The 24,637-nt window shown below is 45.3% G+C and overlaps 1 protein-coding gene across 1 annotated transcript in view; it reads left to right on the forward strand.

Moving 5' to 3' along the window:
* TBX15 (T-box transcription factor 15) overlaps nt 1–9,664 on the forward strand; it is a 98,749-nt gene extending 89,085 nt beyond the window's left edge. The window contains exon 8 of the mRNA XM_037135147.2: nt 8,490–9,664. Within this exon, the coding sequence (XP_036991042.2) occupies nt 8,490–9,274 (785 nt within the window). The 3' untranslated portion in view covers nt 9,275–9,664. The remainder of the gene's footprint in view (nt 1–8,489) is intronic.
* The last annotated feature ends 14,973 nt before the right edge of the window (nt 9,665–24,637 follow it).

Consider the following 24,637-nt stretch of genomic DNA (forward strand, 5'->3'; position numbering starts at 1 on the left):
AATTTTCTAGAAAAAAATTTCGTTTGGCCCTGGCAGGTTTCATTACAGGTCAGGGCACATGCCTGGGTTGCAAGGCAGGTCTCCGGTTGGGGATGCGCAAGAAGCTGTCCATAGATGTTTTTCCCACATGTTGAGGTTTCTCTCTCTTTCTCCCTTCTCCTTTCTCTAAAAATAAATAAATATAACCTTTATAACATATAGTTGACTGTTCCAGTTGGTGGTTTCTTGTTTAGCAGCTTGTGCACTAGCTCTAAATCAGTCCATATTTCGTTTTAATGAAGTCAAGTGGATGGTCTGACCTTCAGACATATTCCTACTGAATTAGCAAGGGAGTTTGTGCTTGTGGAGAGTCAGAGACAGAAATTATAGTTCAGGGATGGCTTTGCTTGAATGCTGCTTGTGACAGGGACATAGCAAACTAACCAACTAAGTTACACTTGGGCTGTTTGCTAAGACAATACAGAGACCAAAGAAAAGAAATAACAGCCCAGGTCGGTTGTCAAGTCCCATTCTGTTGTTCTGATGGTGTTGAGGTGGTGTTCTTATGCTGATGTTGTCAGTGGAACTACTTGTACAGCCAAAACCGAGAAGGCGTTTGTGAGTGGTGTCTCGAAGTGTTTCTGACAACTGCTGTGCTGAAAGGAGCCCTCCGGGACCTCTGACCCCAGAGCTGGCAATATGTCTGCACCCATGGAAAGTAGGAGACAGATCTGCCATTGATAGAGCCCTCCCTCTCCTCAACTGGCAGCAGACACTCCCAGATAGACGTTCCCACCATGGGGTGTTCTAATGCTTGTCAGGTAGTTAACAGAATGACAAGGGTCTCTATAGGTTGGAGATTTGGCATTAATTAGAGGCTGGTCGTGAGAGGGATCAGTTACTGAGCGCATTCCTACTAGTAAGAGATTAGGAAAGGAGGGCAGTTGAATGGATAGAAATCTCTGAATGACTGTGTGATCACTGTAATGATTCCAAAATAGCCAATTTCCTTTATCACTGAGATAAGGGATAAGCCCTTGAGGAGCTCATGACAGGGATTAGAAAACATCTCAGTTCCATCACTGAAACCAACAGTTATTACCTTACATTTTTTATTTTGTCCCCAAAGCCTTAAACTCAAGGTGTCCACCACTGAATCCAGGGATTGCCTCACAGATTGGCGCCCTCTCCTGGAAGGACAGCGTCACTGTCCTTCCATCTGCCTGGAGGTTCCTCTCCTCCACCAGCCCCAACCACTGCCAGTCCTTAAATCGATCCACATCGCTGACCTCCCTTGTCACCACCCTACTCTGAGATGTCATCATTTCTCACCTGACCTCACTCTTGGGCTCCCCAGGGCGGTAATGTAGCTGCCCTGGAGATGCATCTTTTTAAGTTTCAATCTGATGGGAAAGGTCATGTGCCTCTCTCCTAAGGGTTCTGACAAAATCTCACTGAGTCTCCCTGACTCTAATTGAGTCACCTGAACCAAGGGCTGTGGCCCTGGGGGAGTAGAACACAATGCCTCGATTGTCTTGGCATGAGTCACATTCTTTCCCCAGAGATCCCGCAAAGGGGTGAGAGTGGAAGAGGATGTTTCTCAGCGGGAAACCAGGTATGACTGCCAGGACACAAGCAGTTTGATTTGGTCTAAATTATAATAACAGCAGACGCACACTGCAGAAGGGAAGACAGAGAAACAAGTTCATGGCAAGTGAAGAAAAAGGGGCACTCCACTTAGAGAATGCAGTAGGCATAGATTAGGGCCGTGTAAGAAGCAGAGAGACCAAAGTGAGAATTGAGAACCAGGCGACGAGGTTAAAAGCTGTTTTAGATGGAAGAGGTTTGGCCCAATGCATGACTTTGAACTTCAGGGAGAAGGATGCACTCAGAGTCTTTCTAAGACTGAAACCACCCAGTTCTCATTAGCATTCTACTGTTTCACACTTGCATTTTGAAAAGGGCACTGAGGAAGGGTAGTTCCTTGGTTGGTAGGAACAGGGCTGTGATCATTAAACTTCATGGCTACTGGGTTTATTCCCTGGAATGAGTCCACAGGGGCTGACTTTTTACCTCTTATCTGTTTGAAAGCCTCAAAGAAGGCGTCTCAGGGACACACAGTGAGTCAGTGCTCCTCGGGGACAAATGCCATCTCCTCACATGAGAGAAGAGTGTGGCTCGTGGAACCAAGTAATTACATGGAAATTTATGCTTTACTAGTCCAGAGGCAGTTTTGTTTTACTGTTTTCAAGTGGGGTTTTTCTTTTTGTGGGGGGAGCACAACAAAGTAAACCCAAGAGGAAGCTGTGAGCAAAAGCCTCCGTATTGCAGTCTGGAAGTGATGCAGGTCAGCAGGTTTGCAGGTTCATGGTCGAATTTCACTCGTCTTCACAATGCACAAGTATATCCCAGGCTATCGTCCTCATGGTGAATCACTGCTAATTATGTGTTCTTTTTAGTTATTTTGGCTGTCGGCATGGAATATTGGAGCAAATTAATGTCAAATTTGAATTTTAATGCGCACCTTTTCACTTAGGTCCACAAATAAAATATACTGCAGGGGTGGGGCAGGTGGGGGATTTGTGGGGCAGGTGTGGGACTGGTGGGACAGGTAGGAAATTGGTGGGGCAGGTAGGAAATTGGTGGGGCAGGTGGGGGTTGGTGGGGCAGATGGGGGATTGGTGGGGCAGGTAGGGGGTTGGTGGGGCAGGTGGGGATTGGTGAGGCAGGTGGGGGATTGGTGGGGCAGGTGGGGGATTGGTGGGGCAGGTGGGGATTGGTGGGGCAGGTAGGGGGTTGGTGGGGCAGGTGGGGGATTGGTGGGGCAGATGGGGGTTGGTGGGGCAGGTAGGGGGTTAGTGGGGCAGGTGGGGATTGGTGGGGCAGATGGGGGATCTGTGGGGCAGGTAGGGGGTTGGTGGGGCAGGTGGGGATTGGTGGGGCAGGTGGGGGATTGGTGGGGCAGGTGGGGATTGGTGGGGCAGGTAGGGAATTGGTGGGGCAGGTGGGGGTTGGTGGGGCAGGTGGGGGTTGGTGGGGCAGGTGGGGGTTGGTGGGGCAGATGGGGGATTGGTGGGGCAGATGGGGGTTGGTGGGGCAGGTGGGGGATTGGTGGGGCAGGTGGGGGGTCTGTGGGGCAGGTAGGGGGTTGGTGGGGCAGGTGTGGGATTGGTGGGGCAGGTGTGGGATTGGTGGGACAGGTAGGAAATTGGTGGGGCAGGTGGGGGTTGGTGGGGCAGGTGGGGGATTGGTGGGGCAGGTAGGGGGGTTGGTGGGGCAGATGGGGGATTGGTGGGGCAGATGGGGGTTGGTGGGGCAGGTGGGGGATTGGTGGGGCAGGTGGGGGATTGGTGGGGCAGGTGGGGGATTGGTGGGGCAGGTGGGGAGTTGGTGGGGCAGGGGGGGGTTGGTGGGGCAGGTGGGGGTTGGTGGGGCAGATGGGGGTTGGTGGGGCAGGTAGGGGGTTGGTGGGGTAGGTGGGGGTTGGTGGGGCAGGTGGGGGTTGGTGGGGCAGGTGGGGATTGGTGGGGCAGGTGGGGGATTGGTGGGGCAGGTAGGGGGTTGGTGGGGCAGGTGGGGGTTGGTGGGGCAGGTGTGGGATTGGTGGGGCAGGTAGGGGGTTGGTGGGGCAGGTAGAGGATTGGTGGGGCAGATGGGGGATCTGTGGGGCAGGTGGGGGATTGGTGTTGGGATGCCAGACAGTGTTTGGTTACCTAGGGCATTATATTTGTTAAAATGTCATGTTAGTGTCAGGTGTAAGACATAGTGATTTGACATTTCTGTTCTTTACAATGGGATTACCACATATACAAATGTGATTACCACAACAACTTTAGTAAGTATCTGCCACCATATGAAGTTATTATGATATTATTGACTATATTCCCTGTGCTGTACACCACTGTTCACTTACATGTGGAGTCTGTGAAACAACAAACAAACAGAACAAAACAAAACAGAAAGGCTCACAGAGACAGAGAACAAACTGGTGATTACCAGGGGCAGGGGCTGGTAATGAATAAAAAAGGTGAAGAGGTACACACTTCCAGCTATAAAATAAGTAAGTCATGGGCATTACATTGTAACCACCTCTCAGAAGTGAATTAAGTCCTCTGAGTATAGTCAGTGGTCTTAATCCACTGGGGAAAGGTACCAGTCTACCCGTGTGTGTTCACTTCTGCTTTGCTTGATCTGAGAAGAGATGGAGAGAGGTGGGGCGTCTGTGTCCACAGGGGCAGAGACGGGGGGGAGGGGCAGATGGTTCCAAGAGGAAACAGAGTTGGGAATATGGCCCTGGTGGGCCCATAGGTAGCCCCCACGTGCCCAGCACTCTGTCATTCAGAGCCATGGAGGCTCCTGGAGCCTGTGACGTCAGGGCATCCACCTGGGACACAGCTCACCAGTGGCAAGGCCTTGATGCTCAGCTCCCAGGACAGAGGCCAGCACCTGACAGCTGGCCCATCAGAGCCCAAAGACGCTAAGATTCTCTTCACCTCCCTTCACTCCTACAAGGGAAGAAGAAAGGAAACAAATAGTTAACGCCTATATGCATTTCGTGATATATATTATTTCATCTATTTCCTTAAAATCCATACCAGATAGATATTCATGATTCCATTTATATGGAAAGGCTAATTTGCTAAGGTCAGGACAATGGCTGGAGTTGGAACTGGGTTGGTTTGACTCTGTAGACCACGTTCATCATTAAATGAAGTTTAAATTGAGACCCTGAGCTTTTGGACCTGATGGGTAGAGAGGGGATGAGGCTGCAGGAAAGCGAGGCATGCTTTTCTCTGAGGGGCAGTTCTGACCCCTCTGTATCTGTGCGGCCTGGCCTCCCGCTCTGCCCGAGCTCTTGTGCGCGGAGAAGCCTCCAGGAAGCCAAGTGCTGAAGTGCACGGGGAGGGCAGCCTGCCTCCTTCTGCTTACTTAGCACTTGGCTGGCACTCCCAATCTTGTTTAACAGCTGACAAGTTGTTAGATCATAAGAGAATAAAGACTTCTGAGTTTCTCGGTTTGCTTCTTTGCAAAATGCATAGCATAGTCTTCTCTATGTGGACTTTGAAAACTCACTATTATCTGTATGGAGAACTTCAGATGCATTAGAACATTTCTTCAATGCGAATGGAAGCATTATGACCTTGTCCTCGCAGGGTTGCTCTTTCCCTTCAAGCACTAATTCATATGGGGGGCTTTCACCCCTTGAAGCTCAGCAGGCCACCAATTCTCATTTGCAGTGAGTGTCATTTAAAAGCCAAAAGCAAGCTGACTACAAACTTTTTAACATGTGCCTCTCATCTGCTCAGCAGAAATCTCTGCAACTTGTTAATAGTTCCCTTATTATTATTTTTTTTGGTAGTGAAACCAATTGAGGCCTTAAATCAGTACCATTCGTTCCATCGTGGGCCATCCGAGAAAACCATTTAGAGTTGTAAAAAGTCATCTGCTCCATCCCACACTTCCTGCCGCAGGGCGAGGCCCAGCGCTGATGGGGCAGACCTGTAACAGGACAGTACGGTGTGCTGAACAGGGCGTCTCCCAGGGGACCGCATAAACACCAGCTCTGGGAGCACAAGGATGGACTTTCAAAGCAAGGAGACCAGACACATAGCTCATAAAACACAACTCTCTTTACAGCTGGAGTCAGGTTTCTCCATTTGTTGCCGTAGCATTTATTTCACAGAAGCTCATGCCATTTAGGGTGAAAGACAAGGAAAATGTATAGAATGCTTCTAAAAGGAACCACAGGCTTGCAGAAAATGAGCTCCCGAGCTCCACACAGGGCCCCGCGGGCAGAGGATTCGGAGGGATGAGACCCACGAGAGGTTCTTTCTCATCCTTCTCAGTCTCCCCTTTCCAGACCGAGCTTCCTAGAAAGTACTTGTCGTTGGTCATTGACACGTGAGCATCAATTGAATCCTCACACACAGATATAATTTTGAGGAAAACAGAAACTGAAGTCTAGCAGTTCAAGCCCCTCACTTCACAGATGAGAGGAGTTACGTGGTAGCTCACCTTGCCTGTGGGCACGAGTTGGATGGATGCTGGTGACCCTGAAATCAGGGTTGGTGCTCTTCCTACCACGGCCAGCTGCTGACTTAGGTCCTCCAGAGGTTTTTACAATGTTGGCCTGAATAAGGGGTATTCGACCCGTGGCCAGTGGGCTGCATGTGGCCCAGGATGGGTATGAGTACAGCCCAGCACAAAATCGTAAATTTACTTAAACCTTTTTTTTTGCTCATCAGTTTTTGTTAGTGTTTGTGTATTCATTGTGTGGCTCAAGACAACTCTTCTTCATCCAGTGGGGCCTAGAGATGACTGGACATCCCTTACTAAGTCTTTTTACCTCTCTGAAAGGAATTTTAGGCATGAGCAAGAAACAAGGAAGAAGAATTTCCTGCAATGACTCTAAAGTCAGCAGCTATTTATAACTAAATCCAGTTCTACCTTGGAAAGTCATTGGGGAAATTCTTTTGACAGAGGAAGAGGTATTAGTCGGGTTCTGTAAAAATTTAACTCTGAGAAAACTATCAAGAGCTAAATTTGTATTTCCACACCCAGTACTACTACCATATTTATAGATGTAGGCTGAGGCCCTTTTTTTTTCCTGCTAAAAATTAACTTTGGCTTTTCTTTGAGGGACCTGCCTCCCTGGCACTCTTGGGATGGTATCTTCACAATCCCAACATTTGGAATCTTTTCCAGCTTTTTTAAAACAGTTCCCTCAATGATTAAAACTTTATCCCTGCTTCTTTTCACTGAAAAATCTCCTTTCCCCTTTTACAGCAGCTCAGGTTCTAAGAGTCGTTTCCTGAATTGTGGACGACCCAGAGAGCACCATGCCCTCTATTCCTTGGGGAATCATAGCTCTCAGTAGTTCTGGGAAACTCCCAGTCTTGCCCTTAAGGAGGGACTCCACCATGGGAGACCCGGCAGCTGCCCATTCTGGAGAATTCAAATGGAAGACCCAGCAGCCCCAGCACTCGCCGCTGCCTTGAATTTCCAGTGGGGAGACAGGAAGTGGGTGCTGCACTGTTGCTTCCTGGCCCAGGAAAGGGGATGCTTGGAAAGGTCATTTTGGCTTCTTAGACTACCCAAAGGCCAAACTAGGTTGTGCTGAACCAGCCCTTCATCTGTCGGTGCATCAGCCATCAGTCCAGTTCTATATCCACAGGTCGTAGGAGCAACCCTTTCTGATACAGGAGCTTCATGAGTTGAAAGGGACCTAGAGGTCCTCTAACCCAAAATGTGCTCCCTGGACCAGCAGCATTAGTCTTACCTGAGAGCTTGAGGCCCTGCCCCAGACCTAGAGAATCGGGAACTCTGGGGGTTCCTCTGTTTTAACAAGCCCACCAGTGATTCTCAAGCATGCTCAAGTTGGGGAATCACTACTCGGAGACCTTGAAGTAAGGAATTTGGTTTGTTTCATCGGTTCTCAACTGGGGACATTAGAATCATTTGGGGGGAGTTTTAAGACAATAGGGACATGGAGGTCCCATGCTCAGGAATTCTCATGTAGTTGATCTGAGGCTGGATTCTGGGACTTCAGCAGCTTCCAGAGCTCACAGCTTCTCCTTGCTTGAGAACACTGATCAAACCCAAGTCCTCATCTTCTAGAAGGAGACTGAAGCCCAGAGAGGAAAGCTGTGCACCTAGAGCCAGATGGCAGGGTTGGTTCATGGAGCTGAGCTGCGAGTAGAGCGCAGGTCTCTGGACTTCATGACCCATTTGGCTCTTGTCCTCATAAATATCTCAAACCCAAGGACTCCATTCACAATCTGTCCAGTCTCTGAGACGGGGCAGACTTTTATAAATGAGATTGGCAGAGCCTACAGGTCATGATGATTTCATTTGGGGTTAGTTTTGCTTTATGCTCATCCAGCTCTTGTAATTGTGCTCATAATGTCTTTCATGATAGAACTTTAACCACACCCCCAGGGCCCCTCTGCTCAGCCCTCCCAGCCTCCAACCTTGACTTGGCCACCCTGCCCCAAGTGCTGCGTTTCTTCTGAGACTTGGTATCCTATATTTTTAGCTGGAAGACTAACTCTGGTGAAATAAGCAACAGTGCCAGGTCCAAAGACATATTTAACACATTTCTGCTCAGAATGGGACAAGTCGAGCTAGTGGCTTTTAATGCTGACTATCAGAGGTCTTTACTAGAAAGGGAAATTGATGGCAAGAAATGGCAAAGCAAGTTTTAGAAGGACGATGATGATGACGATGATTATTATTATTACAAAACAAGACTTACTAAGACTCACTTCACAGTCAAACAAAAGAGTTCCATGTTCTTCGTTGTCACCCTTTCTGTCTTCTCCAGTGGAGGGTGTGCTGTACACACACGGGTGGAATTACTTAAGTTTACTGAGTTATGAGAAAGCAACGGTTCCGTACAGGCCAGCCCATCTCGGACATCTGAGGGCACCTCCAGCATGGCTTGCATCTGGCCTGGACAGACTCAACTTAAAAGGCCTCTGTCTTAAGGGAATTAATGTTTTGTCTTTCAGGGGGCAGCACAGGCACTTCCCCGACCACTTCCAGCACTGGCACACCATCCCCTTCAGCTTCTTCTCATCTTTTATCTCCATCCTGTTCTCCTCCGACCTTTCATCTGGCCCCCAACACTTTCAACGTGGGCTGTCGAGAGAGCCAGCTGTGTAACCTGAACCTCTCTGATTACCCACCCTGTGCCCGAAGCAACATGGCTGCCTTGCAGAGCTACCCGGGGCTGAGTGACAGTGGCTACAACAGGCTCCAGAGTGGCGCTGCTTCAGCCACTCAGCCCTCTGAAACCTTCATGCCTCAGAGGACTCCATCCCTGATCTCAGGAATACCAACTCCACCCTCGTTGCCTAGCAACAGCAAGATGGAAGCCTACGGGGGCCAGCTGGGGTCCTTCCCCACTTCCCAGTTTCAGTATGTCATGCAGGCAGGCAATGCAGCCTCCACCTCCTCATCACCACACATGTTCGGGGGCAGCCACATGCAGCAGAGCTCCTACAATGCCTTCTCTCTCCACAACCCTTACAATCTGTACGGATACAATTTCCCCACTTCCCCTAGGCTAGCTGCAAGCCCAGAGAAACTGAGCGCCTCTCAAAGCACTTTACTCTGTTCTTCGCCTTCCAATGGGGCCTTCGGAGAGAGGCAGTACCTGCCCACGGGGATGGAGCACAGCATGCATATGATCAGCCCTTCGCCCAATAACCAGCAGGCGGCTAACACCTGTGATGGCCGGCAGTACGGGGCGGTCCCAGGCTCCTCCTCCCAGATGTCCGTGCACATGGTTTAATGGCCAGTCCAGACACCGCGGAGCCTCCAGCAGCCAAGGCCCCGGAACCTCCATGGGCAGATCCTCCTCTTTGGGAGCCCAGTGGCTCTGAAACACAGGAACTGCGTATTTTTTTTTTTCTGGAGGAGGAAAGCATTACCCAAGAACAACAAGAGACATTTAAGCCACTGAAATATACTTGCGATGGAATCATCTCCGTCCGACTCAGTGGCTGTTCTCCTGTCTTCCCAAAGCTTAGTTTTATAAAAAGCATCGTCTACTCCAGAGTGGCCTTTGAAGAAACTGAATAATCATTTTATAATAATGTTAAGGGAGATGCTAGCATTTAGCAGCCATGAAAAGTTAGCCCCCCCCACATGCAGATTTACCCATACATACATGCACACATGCACACACGTTCACACACACACACACATGCACACTGACTCAGAACTGGGCGAACTCTGTGCAGGGAGGCCTGGAATGGGTGCTTTTACGGACAGTGTCTGTGTACAACTCTAGACTGACCGGGCCAGCAGCAGCTGCCCACTTCCCCGCCCCCGCAGCTTACCCAGTTTCTGGAATGAACTCTGTATCTGGAACTCCTTCCCATCTGTGAGGGCGGACAGACATCAGCACAACTGGACTTGGCTTCTTGAAGAAGATTGCTTTTAAACTTTGTCCTCACTAGCATTGATGTTCCAGTGGTTCTGTGAAAAGATGGAGAGAGAGAGAGAAAGAGAAAGAAGGCAAGAGAGAGGCGGAGAGCAAGACTGACAGAGGCGGTGTGAGCGATGTCGAGAGATTTAATTCACCAAGGAAATTTGGTTTTGGTTTGTTTTTCCCTGTCCCCCCTGCAGGTCATTGAAAGGATCACGGCGTTGTTGAGGAGTAAACATCTCTGAGACACTATGCGTGGTCAAGGGCAATGGTGAGAGGGACCGGGCAAGGAACGAGTCTTGCTCCCTCAGCTCTGACCATTGTGATCCAGGAGGGGGTGCACCACGTGGGAAGTGCTGATTCCAGAGCATATACCCTGGCAGGGAAGGGACGCTGGGGACAGGGTGTGAAGACAGAAGAGTGATAGGCCCCGGCACATGAAGCCAAGCACAGAGGTGACGAATAGAGGCCTGTCCTTCAGCGTGTCGCATCCAGACACCTGGCTGGTTCAGCTGCCCCAATGTCCCTGTGGCTGGAGAAATCCTGTCACGTTCCAGGGAATTGCAATGGGCCTTCTACATCCTTCCACCTGCCCTTAGATCTCCAGTTTTATCAAATAGTTCATTGCATTTTGATGTTTGGGTTTTTGCCTTCATCTCTCCCTCCCCCTACAAATCCTTTAATGATAAGAAAAGCAAGTGGCGTTTGGTGCAAGCTAAACTTTTTAAGTGGTGTGGAAATGCAAATAATACCAAGTAAAATAATACAGATATTATTAAGATTTTTGGTTTTGAGGTGTTGTAGATAAGTGTATTTATGTGCCTAGTGGGGAATTCAATATTATGAATATTAAAAAAGGGGGCAATAAAAAGGGTATGTAAAATATATATGAAGAAAAGGTGTATAAAAATTTGCCCTTATGCACGGAACTCTGTTTCTAAGTGCCAAGCACAGAAAGCCGCTGAATAAAATCTCTGCCATTGTTCCCTGCGTGTTTATTTGGTTGGTTGGTAACCCGAATGGCAGCCTGAGTGCGTGTCGGGCACAGTGCTTTCATTTCCACTGCTTTCCGTGATCTTTATTCAGGCCCCACGAAGGAAATATTGCCGTCCTCATTTTATGAGTAGTAACTGAGGTCCACAGATATTGAGCGAATTACTCTGAATCCACTCGTCAGGGAGGGAGGTAGAACTCGAAAGCAGGTCTGGTCCTTCTAGTGGACCGTTCACCTTCAGACCAGCTGGAGAAGCCCTCTTCTCGTGAGTGTCATACCTGCCTGCATCTTAGCCACGGGCTAGACATCACAGTACTATCTCGTCGAGTCGTGCCACCATTCTGTGAGATAGGTATTATGTTCATCATCATTTTACAGACCCAGAAATAAGCTTCAAAAGGTTAAGTTCTTGACCAAGGCTTTCAGGTATTAAGTGACCGAGTTGGCAATTTGACTGCAGTTAACACTGAGTCCTTCCTCTGGACCTTGGTCACTCGCATGAGGAACAATCGGGAAGGAAGATACATCCTAAGGGGTGGAGCCAAGCCTGACTCTGTGCCCAGATTTACTTCGTGTGTTTAATGATAACTGTACACCCTCTCCTTTGAATGTACCACCACAGCACAGGAAGAGTGATTTCGAGTTGCCTTGCACAAAGTGATGACTTCTAAGGACTAATAATGTGCCTACAGCTCTTCCACACGTAAGCACTTTCCCATATTATCTCACTTGAACCCTGCAGTAACCACGAGATGAGGACAGGGCAGGAAGTATTGTTTTGTAAATGGGACTCTAGGATTATGAAGACTGTGACATGTCTGTATTTAAGTAGGGCTGGGAAGCAGTAGAGCCGGGCCTTTAATCTCCTGTTCTTACCCCTGCTCTGGACTGTTTCCTGGTGGTCAGTTACATTGGGAGCCCACTGACCCATTTCACTAGGGCTTGATCTGGGGGACTTGACTTGCTGACACCCAGACTCATTCACTGGAAATGGAAATTGGTTTGGGGTAGCAAAACCTTAATTAACTATTGCTTTGGTTATAAAGAACTTCAAAAAGTGGCATGCTCTCAGTTCCATGAGCTACCAGACCTTTGCCAAGACAGTTGGGACAATGGCTGGTTGAGGACCTCCATGGTTGGTAGGCTGTCTGGGAATGATATGCCTCAAAACTTAGAAAGACTCTTCTATTTGGATTAAATCTTTTAATCAACCTTTGACTCTACAATGGTAGACCGAACATGTGAAGCTTACAGTTATTTCTTTCTGATTCAGCACATTGTACACCAAAACATCATTTATGGGTCTGCTTGTGGTTTTTGGTAATAGATCATCAAAATCAGTAGTAAACTTGACTTAGAAATCTCCATATTTTCATGTGCTAGTAAGAATAAGAATTTCAATCATTATTCAAGAGTATTTGGCACACAAAACTTACAGAATGACAATAATCCAAATCAGTTATATCTGAATTATGGCATATGTTTCTATCTGTAACTAAGAAGTAATAAAAATATTTATTTTAACACAAACTGGACAAAGAATGGTCAAGAGTACGCTCTACCCAATTAATTTTCTTAAATGGGATGGGAAAAATTCATTGTAATTGGTCCACTGGCTACACACAAAGGGCTATTAAATATTATTATATACCAAGACCTATAGAAGGACTATTCCTCTATAAGTTAAGGTGCTTCACCTTCACTGATGTTTCTTGAGGTAAAGCTGTCTTGTTCCCTTTGCATCCACAATGACTAGGAAAATTCCTGGCCTATTATTGAATCACAGCACGTGTTAATTATTATTGCTAAATTTATCAACCAAGCTGATTTTTCAAGGGTAGTGCAAAATGGTTGCGTGGCTGAATTATCTTTCACTCCAAGTTAATGGGGCCTTAGTTAACAAGAATGTATTGTTCTTCATGCTGTATTCTTTGACAGATTAACATAAGTTTTGTTGAGATACTACCTTGCCAGCATCCTTATACATAAGGGAGGGTTAGAACAAATACATGTGTTGTTTCTTTCTTGAAAGGGTTCACTTCATGGTCATGCACATGTGGGGGAAATGCTGGAAGATGCTCTCTGCAAATCCAGAAGGTGCTCTGTATGAGAGAGTGAGGGCAGGGATGTTGTCACTGGGGAGGCAGAACTTGGTTGAGCTTTGAAGCTTGCTCAGGATTTTTGTAGAGGTAAGGAATGACAGGCTAAGAGTGAAATCACATTTTAAAAGTCGATAAAATAAACTTAGAAGAAAAACAATAGCATCTCAACTCAATCCTTGTAAGTTACTAAAACGAGACATTCAGACACTTCTTGCAGCCTCTAGACTGACATTCTCTTCTATGTCATGGTTTATTGTTAGCGAGAGACTGGAGGGCTGAGGCCAACAGGCAGAGCTGCATGGCGATGCCCGCTGTTGGAGTCCTTGGTGAGCTGAGGACCCAGAGAGGCTCTGCTGTACCACTTTGCATTCAATCAGCTAATGGAGAGCAGTTCTCCGAAGGACACCCGGTCACAAAGATAAGAGTTTCCACAAAGCTTATCTGCTTACGATGGTCATTTAGAGACCTGATTTCCAGAAAGGGCCATGCCTGTGGCCAGTTTCTCTGATTCACTTGGTTCAACTCAATAAATATTTAACGCCTACTCTGCATCAAGCACCACTCTTGGATGAGGCTATAGAAGTGAACCATTAGACGTGTTCTTGCTCTTGAAAAGCTCCTGGTCTAGGGGGAGACTGATATGGAATATATTAGTCTCTCCTTATCTGTGGTTTTGCTTCTACAGTTTGTTATCCACAGTCAACCGAAGCCTGAAAATTTGAAGTGGAAAATTCTAGAAATGAACAATTCACAAGCTTTAAGTCATGTGGTGTTCTGAGTGGTGTGATAGAACCTCACGTTGTCCCATTCCATCTTGCCTGGGGCACAAGTCATCCTTCTGTTCAGTGTCACCATAGCACAGACATAACTCATGGGTGAGTCACTTAGTTACCAGATTGATCGTCATGGTATTGTCGTGCTGGTGTTCAAGTAATCCTCATTTCACTTCACAAGGATCCCCCAAATGGATGCTGGCAATTTGGCTGCCAAACAAAAGTTGTAAAGCGATCCTGTAAGTGAGAAGGTGAGAACAGCAAGACACTTTGAGACAGACCGCATCCACATAACTTTTATGACAGTATCTTGTTATAATTATTCTATTTTATTATCAGTTATTATTAATCTCTTACTGTGCCTACTTTATGTATTAAACTTTATAGGGGAAAAACATTGTACAGATGGTCCCCAACATAATTTTTCAACTTACATTTTTCAACTTTATGGTGCCTACTGCGAATTTTGATCTTTTCCTCAGTTATTGGGATGTGGTACAATATTTCCTCATGATGCTGGGCAGTGTGAGCTGCTACCAGACAACCATGAGATTATGAGGGTAAACAATTGATACTCCACAGTGTACTGCGTTGCCAGCATTTTTGGATATTGTGTTCTGAGCACATTTAAGGCAGACTGGATTAAACTATGACGTTTGGTGGGTTAGGTGTAGTAAACGAATTTTTAGCTTATGATGTTTTTAGCTTACGATATTTTTAACTTACGATGGTTTCATCTGGACATAACTTCATTGTAAGTTGTGGAGCATCTGTAGATACAGGATTTGGTACCATTCCTGGTTTCAGGCATCTACAAGGGGTCTTAGAATGTACCCTCCCTGGATAAGGGGGGACTACTGTACTCTAGCAAACAAGTAAATAGTATAATTTCAGATGGAAAAATCATGCTGAGGAATTTAAAAGAAATAGAATGATAGAGAGTGATTGAGGAGTAAGAATAACAGCTCACTCAGACAGAGTTTTCTACCAATGCAGCCATCATGTTAGAACATACGTGTGCTAGGGGTGGCCATGCTCTCCCTGCAAGATGCCTTCTGCTAGTCTTGCATCAGCTAGGGCCAGGCATTTTTGTCCTTCCAATGGCTTGGTGGCACTGATATTGACTTAAGCCCTGCTGCTGGCCTTCTGGGACTGGGGCTATTTATAGATTCTTCTGCACCTCGTCTTCTGCATAGTCCTAATAAAGTCTTATTTTTATGAATTCCTTGGCAGAAGGATGAAAATTGTTCTTTCTATCTGACTTTATTAAAAGGTTAAAACTAATGAGCAGACAACCAATGAATAGCAATCAGATTACTACTGAGCAATAATTAAGAAGAAAAAATATTAACTACAGCTTGGGATTCTACAATTTTCTCAGAACTGTTCTACATTATATGGGGATATAGAAAATTTCTACCTTGAGGAGGATTTCAGCCTGGTTAATAAGTCAGGGTCTCTGCATATGAAACAGTGGACAGTAAAACTACTAGATTGGTGATAAAGACCATGCAGATTCTTACCTGTTCTTACTGCACTCTGTGTTACTGCATTTTGCTCATGCTGGGTTTTCATCAATATGGACTCAAGACCCTACACCAGAAAAAAAATGATGACTTGTTGGAGGCCTAGGTGGTGTTTAGCATTTTCTTAGCAAAAAAAAATTTCATTGCATTGTAATTATTTCGTAGACATAATGCTATTGCACACCTGATGGACTACAGTATAGTATAAACATAACTTTTATTTATTTGGCAAAAACAAAAAAATCATGTGATTCACTTTATTGCGATACTCGCTTTATGGTGGTGGTCTGGAAACAAACCCGCAATATCTCTGAAGCAGGTCGGTCTAAGTGGCACAATTTTAGAAGGGAACACATTTTTATTGAGTGTTTATTACATGTTACACATTATGCAAAGTTATCCTCTAATCCTTGCAACAACTTTAGAGGATTTGTATTTCAACCCCTGTTTTATAGATGGGGGAACTGAAACTCATAGAGGTTAGCAATGCACACAAAGTCATAGAGCTTCCAAGCAACAAAGACAGGGCTTCAACCAAGCCCTTCCACTCCTATGTTCTTCTAAAAATCAGATTTTCGGGACTGTAATAAAGAGAGAAGTGTTGGTGGTGATGGTTGAGCTTGAATTTTCCTGGAAAGAATTCATCAAATCTGCATAAACTGAGGAGAAAGGAGGGTGTGCTGGTGCGAGGGTGGGAAGTAGCACCATTTATAAAAGTATTCTCCATGTGGGACAATGAGATGTGGCGGTAGTATTGGGGGAGAGTGTGTTTACTCTCTTCAGTCAAATCTCAAATCTCTGCAAGTCAAACAAAGAAAAATTCTCCCTGCTGCTCCCAGCACTAGGACTCTGCATTTCCTTTTTCTTATGCAATGTCCTAGCCTTGCAACTTGGGCAGTTCAAGATTGCATCATGTCTCACTGGGAATATTCACCCTGGAAAGGACCAGTAGGGACTGGGAGGTTATGGTCAAGCTAAGTCCCCTGCAACAAAGCCACTCCCACCCCCTGTACCCCACAGGGTCCCAGAGGGAGGGGAGGCCAGCTCTGCACACAGCTCCTTGCTCCCCCCAGCCAGGCATGAGTGCCTTGTGGGCTGGCGAATGGGGACCTTGCTGCCTAAGGCAGAGAAAGTGTTCATCATGCTTTCCTTCTTTAGATCATTTTACTGCCCATAGCACTCATCTTTTACGGGCCAGCCTGATGGCATTTCCCACTTCAGATGCTTCCTGCTCACACTTTCTGCCTCTATTAGACTTTATGGCAGGTTCTGCCGAGGCACAGAAAAGCAAAGAGATTTTGAGTCCTTTTTAATATTTTCACCCAGTAAAGCTGGAATAGATAAAGGGAGCTGCCTAAGGATTGCCGAGTTGACCCTCCAGCAGTTCCTCTCTCTAGAAGTTTCTGGACTCCATGGAGAGGATTCTTGGAGTTCTCTCCTTATTTTCACACTGCACACCTTCTTCCACCCATGGAAAGGTAGAGCCCCTCCTAAGCTTTCTCTAGATGATGTTCCAGAAAAAAAAACCCATATTAACACACTGAAGTTTCTTTCCCATTCATCTCTAACATGGGCTTCCTGGGTAGGGGGCTCATCTTTAAGCAGTAATTCTGGGAACCAGACTCCTTCCTGGCTCCACTATCTTCATGGTACCTCTCCACCAAGGGAGATGAGAAGAATGGAAATGAGATCAGCAATCCCTTCATCCCAAAATGGCTCCCAGAAACATGGAAAACTGCCACAAGTTTCACTTCCCACTTCCAGAGTCTGCTGGTATGGGGAGACTTTTTCCTCAGTGCTGCTTTTGTTTCTTTGCAATATGGGCATATATACATCTTTTCATTAAAGCTCTCCAAGCATCACCTTCACATGGGCTCATTCACCCAGGCCAGAGAAGGCCTTTCTTAACCATTCAAAAGCAGAGCAGACTGAGGCCTCAGTGAAATAATCAGGAAAAACAAAAAAACAAAAAAAACCCAGAAGATCCAGAGTTAGAAAGACTCAGTTGTCTGCTTAAACAACTATGATACAGGACTCTTCATCACCGGAGACATCCTCTCTTATGAAGCTGGACAGAGCTACCCTACAGCAAACCGATGGTGCTGAGATTGGCAAAGAATGTCTGGAGTATCCAATCTGTCTCTAAGACAGACACATGCTTGTGTAGTAGCTGGAAAGTTGACACAGAAGGTGAGGGGTCCATATGTCATGTCAGATGATTTCACAATGTCCATGAAGCCCAGCAGATCCCTTTGGGAGAGCTTAAGGAAGACATTGCCAGATGGTAGTGAGCTATGGACCCAACTGAAGGATAGTCCAAAGTGGCTGCTAAATGGCTTATGTCTTACAAGGTGAAAGCAAGAGGGGAGTCAGTCATCCCCCTCAATGTGGTCCTCCACAAGACCTGGTAAATAAAGTTACCCTTTGAGTGTTAAACTAATTAGTCTTTCTATGGTGACAACTTCATCCAGCTGTGCGTTCTTCTATTTGAGTGTCAACACAAGCCATAGTCAATATTTCATGACAAAGCAATACTGGCAACAAGAAGAGTTTCTGGAATAGAATTAATCCACAGGCCTGGAAATAATATTCACCCACACTTATTCAACTAAACCTGCAACAATGGCTCATCAACATGAAGTGAACATTTATTTTGTTCAGTCCATAGTGCTAGGTGTTGGTAATATATAGATAAGTAAGAGCTGGCCCATATCATTTAGGAGCTCACAGCCTAGTATGGAGACAGAATAAACAGAAACACTTACTATGGTGAGGAAATTCTATGATACAGACCAACATGGATGCCGTGGGAGCAAAGAAGAGAAACAGATGGGTCAATCCAGAGTGTGAGGCAGACTCCCTGGAGATAATAATGGTTAAAAGCAAGACTGCTCAGCACAGACATAGGATAAGCTGAAGACCAGAGTGGCCTGTAGTAATGCTCCTGAGAAATGCCTAGCCCACTGCCACACAAAGTGGTATGACTGTGGAATTCTGGGAAACTTCCTGTAGAAAGAAATGGCTCTGGAATGTTAGGAAATAACAGTGTGCACTCTAACATTTAGAGTCCAAGGGATGAGGTGCCATTAAGTATGTGGAAGCCCAGTTTGATTTTTAAAAAAGTGCTGGCTAGCTCAAGGAGATACAAGAGGTTGTATCATGGAGACATAGAGATATGTAGGGCACATGTCATCTTGCTATGTCATTTTTATCCATAATTATTCCAGAAAGGATTGCAGAAACCCAAGCGGAACTTCATCCCTCTTGCACATATGAAGAGCAAAACCATGTATGGCCATGTCATCGTCACACCAGGAACCTACTGATGAGAATGTGTGCAGGCACTTAACCCACCACAGAAAAGCCAAGCACAGAGTGAAAAGGTCACTGTGGAAAGGTGTGAGATGTGTGGGGAGAGCCAAATCACAGAAGAGTTACCCTTGCAAGGGCCAAGGCAAGCAAGCTTCAACAGGGGCCGTCTTGCCTGTTCAGGCATTTCATAAGTCCACACTCTCAAGAGTGCTAGCAGAACCCAGAGATCAAAAGTTATGAGTTATTTAACTTGGCCTCCAGCATGACTAGCTCTTTTGTGACTTGGCTGTTCTTGGGGATGTCACACCTTGATTCTATTGGGCTTTACTGAAGAATATTTTTTTAGGTGTGTTTTAGACTTTCAATGACATAGTCCTCTTTCTGTTTAGAGAAATAATTAAAGAAGAATCAGTAGTAGGGGATGTATTTCTTCCAGCTCATTATCTCAGGGAAAAATGATGCTTTGCAAAGAGTTGTGCTACAGGATCACAAGCTCCAATGGGACCTCCTGTGGTGCACAAAACCACCCTTATTCTCCACTGGACTAAGCAGTAGACCTGACCAGAGCTAGAAGACATTAAGACGGGGGTTGGAGGGTAGTAGAATAATCCTTAGACTTAAATGAGGAGCATCAATTTTTGGCTTCAGCTCTCCTGAATGCCAACCTCCAGAAACGTAGAGGATGAGATATGTAGGATGTTTAAGCCTGAGACCTCCCATTGGTTCCAAGGGAGCACAGATTTCACAGACTGTCCAAGCTCAGGACCGGGTGCTGCTGGGATCAGAAGAGAGCAGGAAGCTGGTCTGAAAGCCATATTCAGAAATCAGGAACAACAAGAAATGAGCAGAGACTTTTGCAGAGCCCGAAGGCAGCGACTCTCCAAGAGTCTGGTCTTCTAACTCACTTTTATAGGTCAGGAGATGACAGAGTGAAATTCACTCTTGTTTAATTTCCATTGAGTGCCCCCTGGAAGCAGAGGTTTTATTAGCCCATTTTGCTTCTAAAGAAGCTATAGTCTTTGGGCCATATCCAGTGATTTTCCTGCCACATCATGGAGGGCAGCACACAGGGAACATGCCCTAGATATGTTTTCAAAAGGTCTGGATTTGAGCCTTTGATTCTACTGTTTATTAGCTGTGAAATGGGGAGCATAATCCACCTCCTAGATTGTTAAAAGAGCATGTAATCAAAAGCCCTGCTTTCAATAAGGGCCGTATAATAGGCACTTGATAAACACTAGTTGTGACAGTGTTCGTCCATCTGTCTTCCTGATATAAAATAACAAGTTAGCAAAAGCTGTTTCAAACAAGACATGATTAGAATGGCATGACTGCTGGTTCTATTCAAGCTGATTGAGGAGCTTTGAACCAGTGAGACTCTTGTCTAGGTCAGATTGCGGGAGCATCTGCCTGGTAAACAGGGTTGGTTGGTTACCTAGGAAGGGTAGTTTGGTGTCATTCATGAGAATGAGAATGGTGTGCATGGGCCCAAAGGGTAGTAGATTTAAGTTCCAGCCATGCCAAGTCCCAGGTGGCTGCACTGAGGTCTTCAGTTCTTTTTGGGCCACAGTTTCCTGTATTTAAAAGAAAGATGTCACAAGAGGTGATTTCTAATGCTTCTGCTCCATGAAGACTGGCTGGGTTGTGTCCAGGATTTTTGGCCAATCTTTGGAGTAGATTCTGCTCAAGGAAACAAGTGAAAAGCAAGATCAGCAATAACCTAACAAATATTTGTGTGACAAATCAAACCTGAAACTTGGGTGTCTCATCTCTGCCTACGTACTTCTAACTAATTCTTAATTTGTGTTGAAGTATCCTTGCTTCTTCATAGCCACAACACTCCAACAAATATGAAACCCCAAAGAGGACACTGACCTTTGAAAAAATTTATTTAATTATTGTTCAAGTGCAGTTTTCTGTCTTATACTCCCATCCCAGCCCACCCCTCCTCAGTGCTCCCCACCTCCCTCCCATTTCCCCCCCACCTGGCCTTAGTTTTTTGTCCATGTGTCCTTTATACTTGTTCCTGTGAATCCTTCCCCTTTTCCCCTGAAATTCTCTCCCCTCTCCCCTCTGGTCCCCGTCAGCCTGTTCTGTATTTCAGTGTCTTTGGTCATATTTTGCTTGCTTGTTTGTTTTGTTGTTTAGGTTCCTGTTAAAGGTAATATCATATGGTATTTGTCTTTTGCCACCTGGCTTATTTTCACTCAGCATAATGCTTTCCAGTTCCATCCATGCTGTTGCAAAGGGTAGGAGCTCCTTCTTTCTTTCTGCTGCATAGAATTCAATTGTGTAAATGTACCATAGTTTTTTTATCCATTCATTTACCAATAGGCATCTAGGTTGCTTCCAACTCTTGGCTATTGTAAATTGTGCTGCTACCAACATTGGTGTGCACAGGTTCTTCTGGATTGGTGTTTCACGGTTCTTAGGGTATACTTTTAACAGTGGAATTGCTGGGTCAAACATATTTGCCAATGATACCTCAGACAAAGGTTTAATTTCCAAAATATACAAAGAACTCATATGACTCCACTCTAAGAAGACAAGCAACCCAATTAAAAAATGGGCAAAGTATTTGAACAGACACTTCTCCAAGGAGGACATACAGAGGATCCAGAGACACATGAAAAGATGCTCAATATCACTAGCTATCAGAGAGATGCAGATTAAAACCAAAATGAGATACCACTTTACACCTGTCAGAATGGCCATCATAAACAAAACAGCAAACAACAAATGTTGGAGAGGTTGTGGGGAAAAGGGGACCCTAGTTCACTGTTGGTGGGATTGTAGACTGGTACAACCACTATGGAAAACAGTATGGAATTTTCTAAGAAAACTAAAAATTAATATGCCTTTTGACCTAGTAATTTTTAATTTAAAAAAAAGATTTTATTTATTTAATTTGAGAGAGAAGGGAAGAGAGGGAGAAAGAGAGGGAGAGAAACATCAATGTGTGGTTGCCTCTCATGTGTCCCCTACTGGGGACCTGACCTGCAACCCAGGCATGTGCTCTGACTGGGAATTGAACTGGTGACCCTTTGGCTCACAACCCATGCTCAATCAGATGAGCTACACCAGCCAAAGCTATAGATAGCTTTAAAAAATTAATTTCATTTATCCCATAGCTTGCTGTATCTGTTTCATAGATAAATGTACTATAATTTTTATCCAGTTTTCTACAAATAAAAACATGGGGCATATCTATCTATATATCTATCCATCTATCTCTCTGTCATGCCAATCTAAACAATGGTGAAATAAAAATTGTAAACATATGTTTTGGCCACTTCCAGGCATTAAATCTTAGTTTAACCTAGCTATAGCCTTTGTGTGTTGAATCTGTTGGAAAATTATGTTGGATTCCAAAGATAGACTTGGCTCTTAGTGACCTATCAAAGCTTCTTTATCTCCAGCATAATGCTCAAGTGAGCAAGGCTTACTCAACAGCTGCCACCAACCCTGGTACCCCCACACAGACCATCCTGTGGGCTTCAGCAGACCTGACCATATACAGTGGCTGCTGGCTCTGGCAACCTCTGTCTCTGTCCCAAGGATGAGGAGGGCAGGGGTGGGTCCTCCTGCTAACCATACATAGACAATTTTAGCAACAGCTTGCCTGGCATCTGTTTCACCAGCTTCTTAATCTCAGCACCATTAGTAAGTGACACCATAAATAAGATCACCGGTGAGTGCCTGGAATCTTGGGATGGGCCAGGAATTTGACCTGGAGATTCTGGAGGATCTGACAAGAGCGGTCTTGTGGTAAATTAATATCTGTGACAAAAAAAGGGTGACTCTAGCACATAGCTGAGTGGACACGCAGGTTTCCCAGCCTGGAGGTGCTCCATAAATAAGATAAAGTTTCCTGACCTATCTCTGGGATTATCTGTAGTCATGGTTACAGCATGTGGTAGCTACAAGTCCTTTCTGGGGCTTCAGACTTCAGACTTTAGGCCAGAGGTTACAAACTGCTGGTATGTTGTTAGTAAACATGGAAAATGCTAAGTATTCTTTAAAAATTATTTACCAACATTTAAAAATTGGGAAATTTTACATGAAAGTTTGGACTTTGGGTATCTCTTGGAAAAAAAATAAAGGAAGATTTGTTGACATTGTGGCCACAGTTTCATGTGGCATGCTCTTCAGGAGGGTCATGAGCTCTCCAGTTTGACAGTCTTCATCAGGTCTGCCTCCCTGGCCTTTGTGTCTCTAACTTCTGGCCTCTAGCTTGGATGTGGTGACATTTACAACTCAGAAATTATGTTACTATGTATTGCTAAGTAGAAGAGGGAGCCCCTCACATACTGTGAGTTTACTGGCAATTTGCAGTGCTCCTGACTCTCAAATATTTCCTCCTTTCATCTACACAGAGGGCAAAAAATGCCAGCATTGAGTCACTTGATGATAAATAAGAGCCAACATTTATCCTAGCAGATTTGTTATTCCTATCTTACAGATAAATAAACTGTGACCAGAGAGGTTAAGTAAATTGTCTGAGGTCACAGAGGTAGGAGATAGCAGAGTCAGTATTTGGACCCAGGCAGTGTCTTTCTAGAAGGCCCTGTTTAGAATCACTACACCTTACTTCCCCAGTCCCTTTCAAAGATGAAAATGCCTCCAGATAAAGGGAGACTTGGAGTGTGCAGCTGATACACTGAGTGAGGAATCACACATAGTTGGCAGCCATATCTTTCATCTACAAGTCTGAGAGGGTATAGAAAGGGCCTGAAGGAGAGTGGGCAGGACACTGAAAAAAATCTGCTAGTTGAAGATCAGAACGGGCTAAGGGAAAGCCCTGGTGTTTAGGAGAACAGAATCAAAGTAAAGTGTTGATACAAGAGATGTGGACTCCTGATGAGGAACAGAATGCATATTCTGCGGACCTACAGGAACCAAGGATCTCCAACGTGATCAAAGGGCTTTAGGTGAAAGATGGGGGATGAGCTTGGCATCAACATAAAAGTGCAAGATAAGCTGAAGCTGGTGAAAAAATTATAAATCTCCTTTTGCTAAAATGTGCTCAGTTGTTTAATGAATGCTTAGAATGTATGACAGGCATGAAAGGGAGCAAAGATCTCTAACAAGTTTCCATTTTCTTCACCAATGAGAAGTGTCTTCGTACTGTCAAGTGTAGAATAGATATAATTAAAAGGGAATTGAAGGGCAAGATAGGAGAGAAGACAGAATGAGAGACTAATAACAAGGGAGGTATGTCTCAGTGGGTGGGTAGAATGTAGGTATTGAACTTGGACTGACTTGGGTTGCACTCTTTTTTTAAAAAAAATATTTTAAGCCTTTTAAAAAAGATTTTATTTATTTATCATTGGAGGGGAAGGGAAGGAGAGAGGGAGAGAAATATCAAAGTATGGTTGCCTCTCGTGCATCCCCCTCTGAAAACTGGCCTGCAACCCAGGCATGTGCCCTGACTGGGAATCAAACCGCAGTCCTCTGGTTCACTGGCCGGCACTCAATCCACTGAGCTGCACCAGCCAGGGCTGGGTTGGACTCTTGACTCAGTCTGATTCTACTTGTGTAACCTCGGTCAGCTCTCTTCTCTGAACCTCAGCTTTCATGGTTAGAATTAAACGAGTTATGTATGTTAAATGCCTAGCACATAGCAGACCCTCAGCACATAGTTGAGTAGACACACAGGTTTCCCAGCCTGGCAGTACTCCATAGATAAGATTAGGTTTCCTGACCTATCTCTGGGAGTATTTGTAGTCATGGTTACAGTATTTGGTAGGTGCAAGCATTTTCTGTGACTTGAGGAGGGAACTTCAGACGTCAGTAAATTGAATTCTTTAGATGCAGATGGATCAGACCCTGAATACCAGAAGAATTTATAGATGAGATGTAGAAACTATCCTTGGTAATGGTTAAGAAATCACAAATATTGAGAAAGGTCCTAGAAAAATTGAAGAAGGGCAGATGTTATTATTTTGAAAGAGGAATTGGAAGAGAGTTTAAATACTAGAGACTTGCTGTCAAATCCAGGCAACATTCTGGAATAT

The sequence above is a fragment of the Artibeus jamaicensis genome, unplaced genomic scaffold (genome assembly GCF_021234435.1).
Source record: "Artibeus jamaicensis isolate MK-2021 breed Jamaican fruit bat unplaced genomic scaffold, CSHL_Jam_final scaffold_1689, whole genome shotgun sequence".
In the NCBI taxonomy this organism is placed as follows: domain Eukaryota; kingdom Metazoa; phylum Chordata; class Mammalia; order Chiroptera; family Phyllostomidae; genus Artibeus; species Artibeus jamaicensis.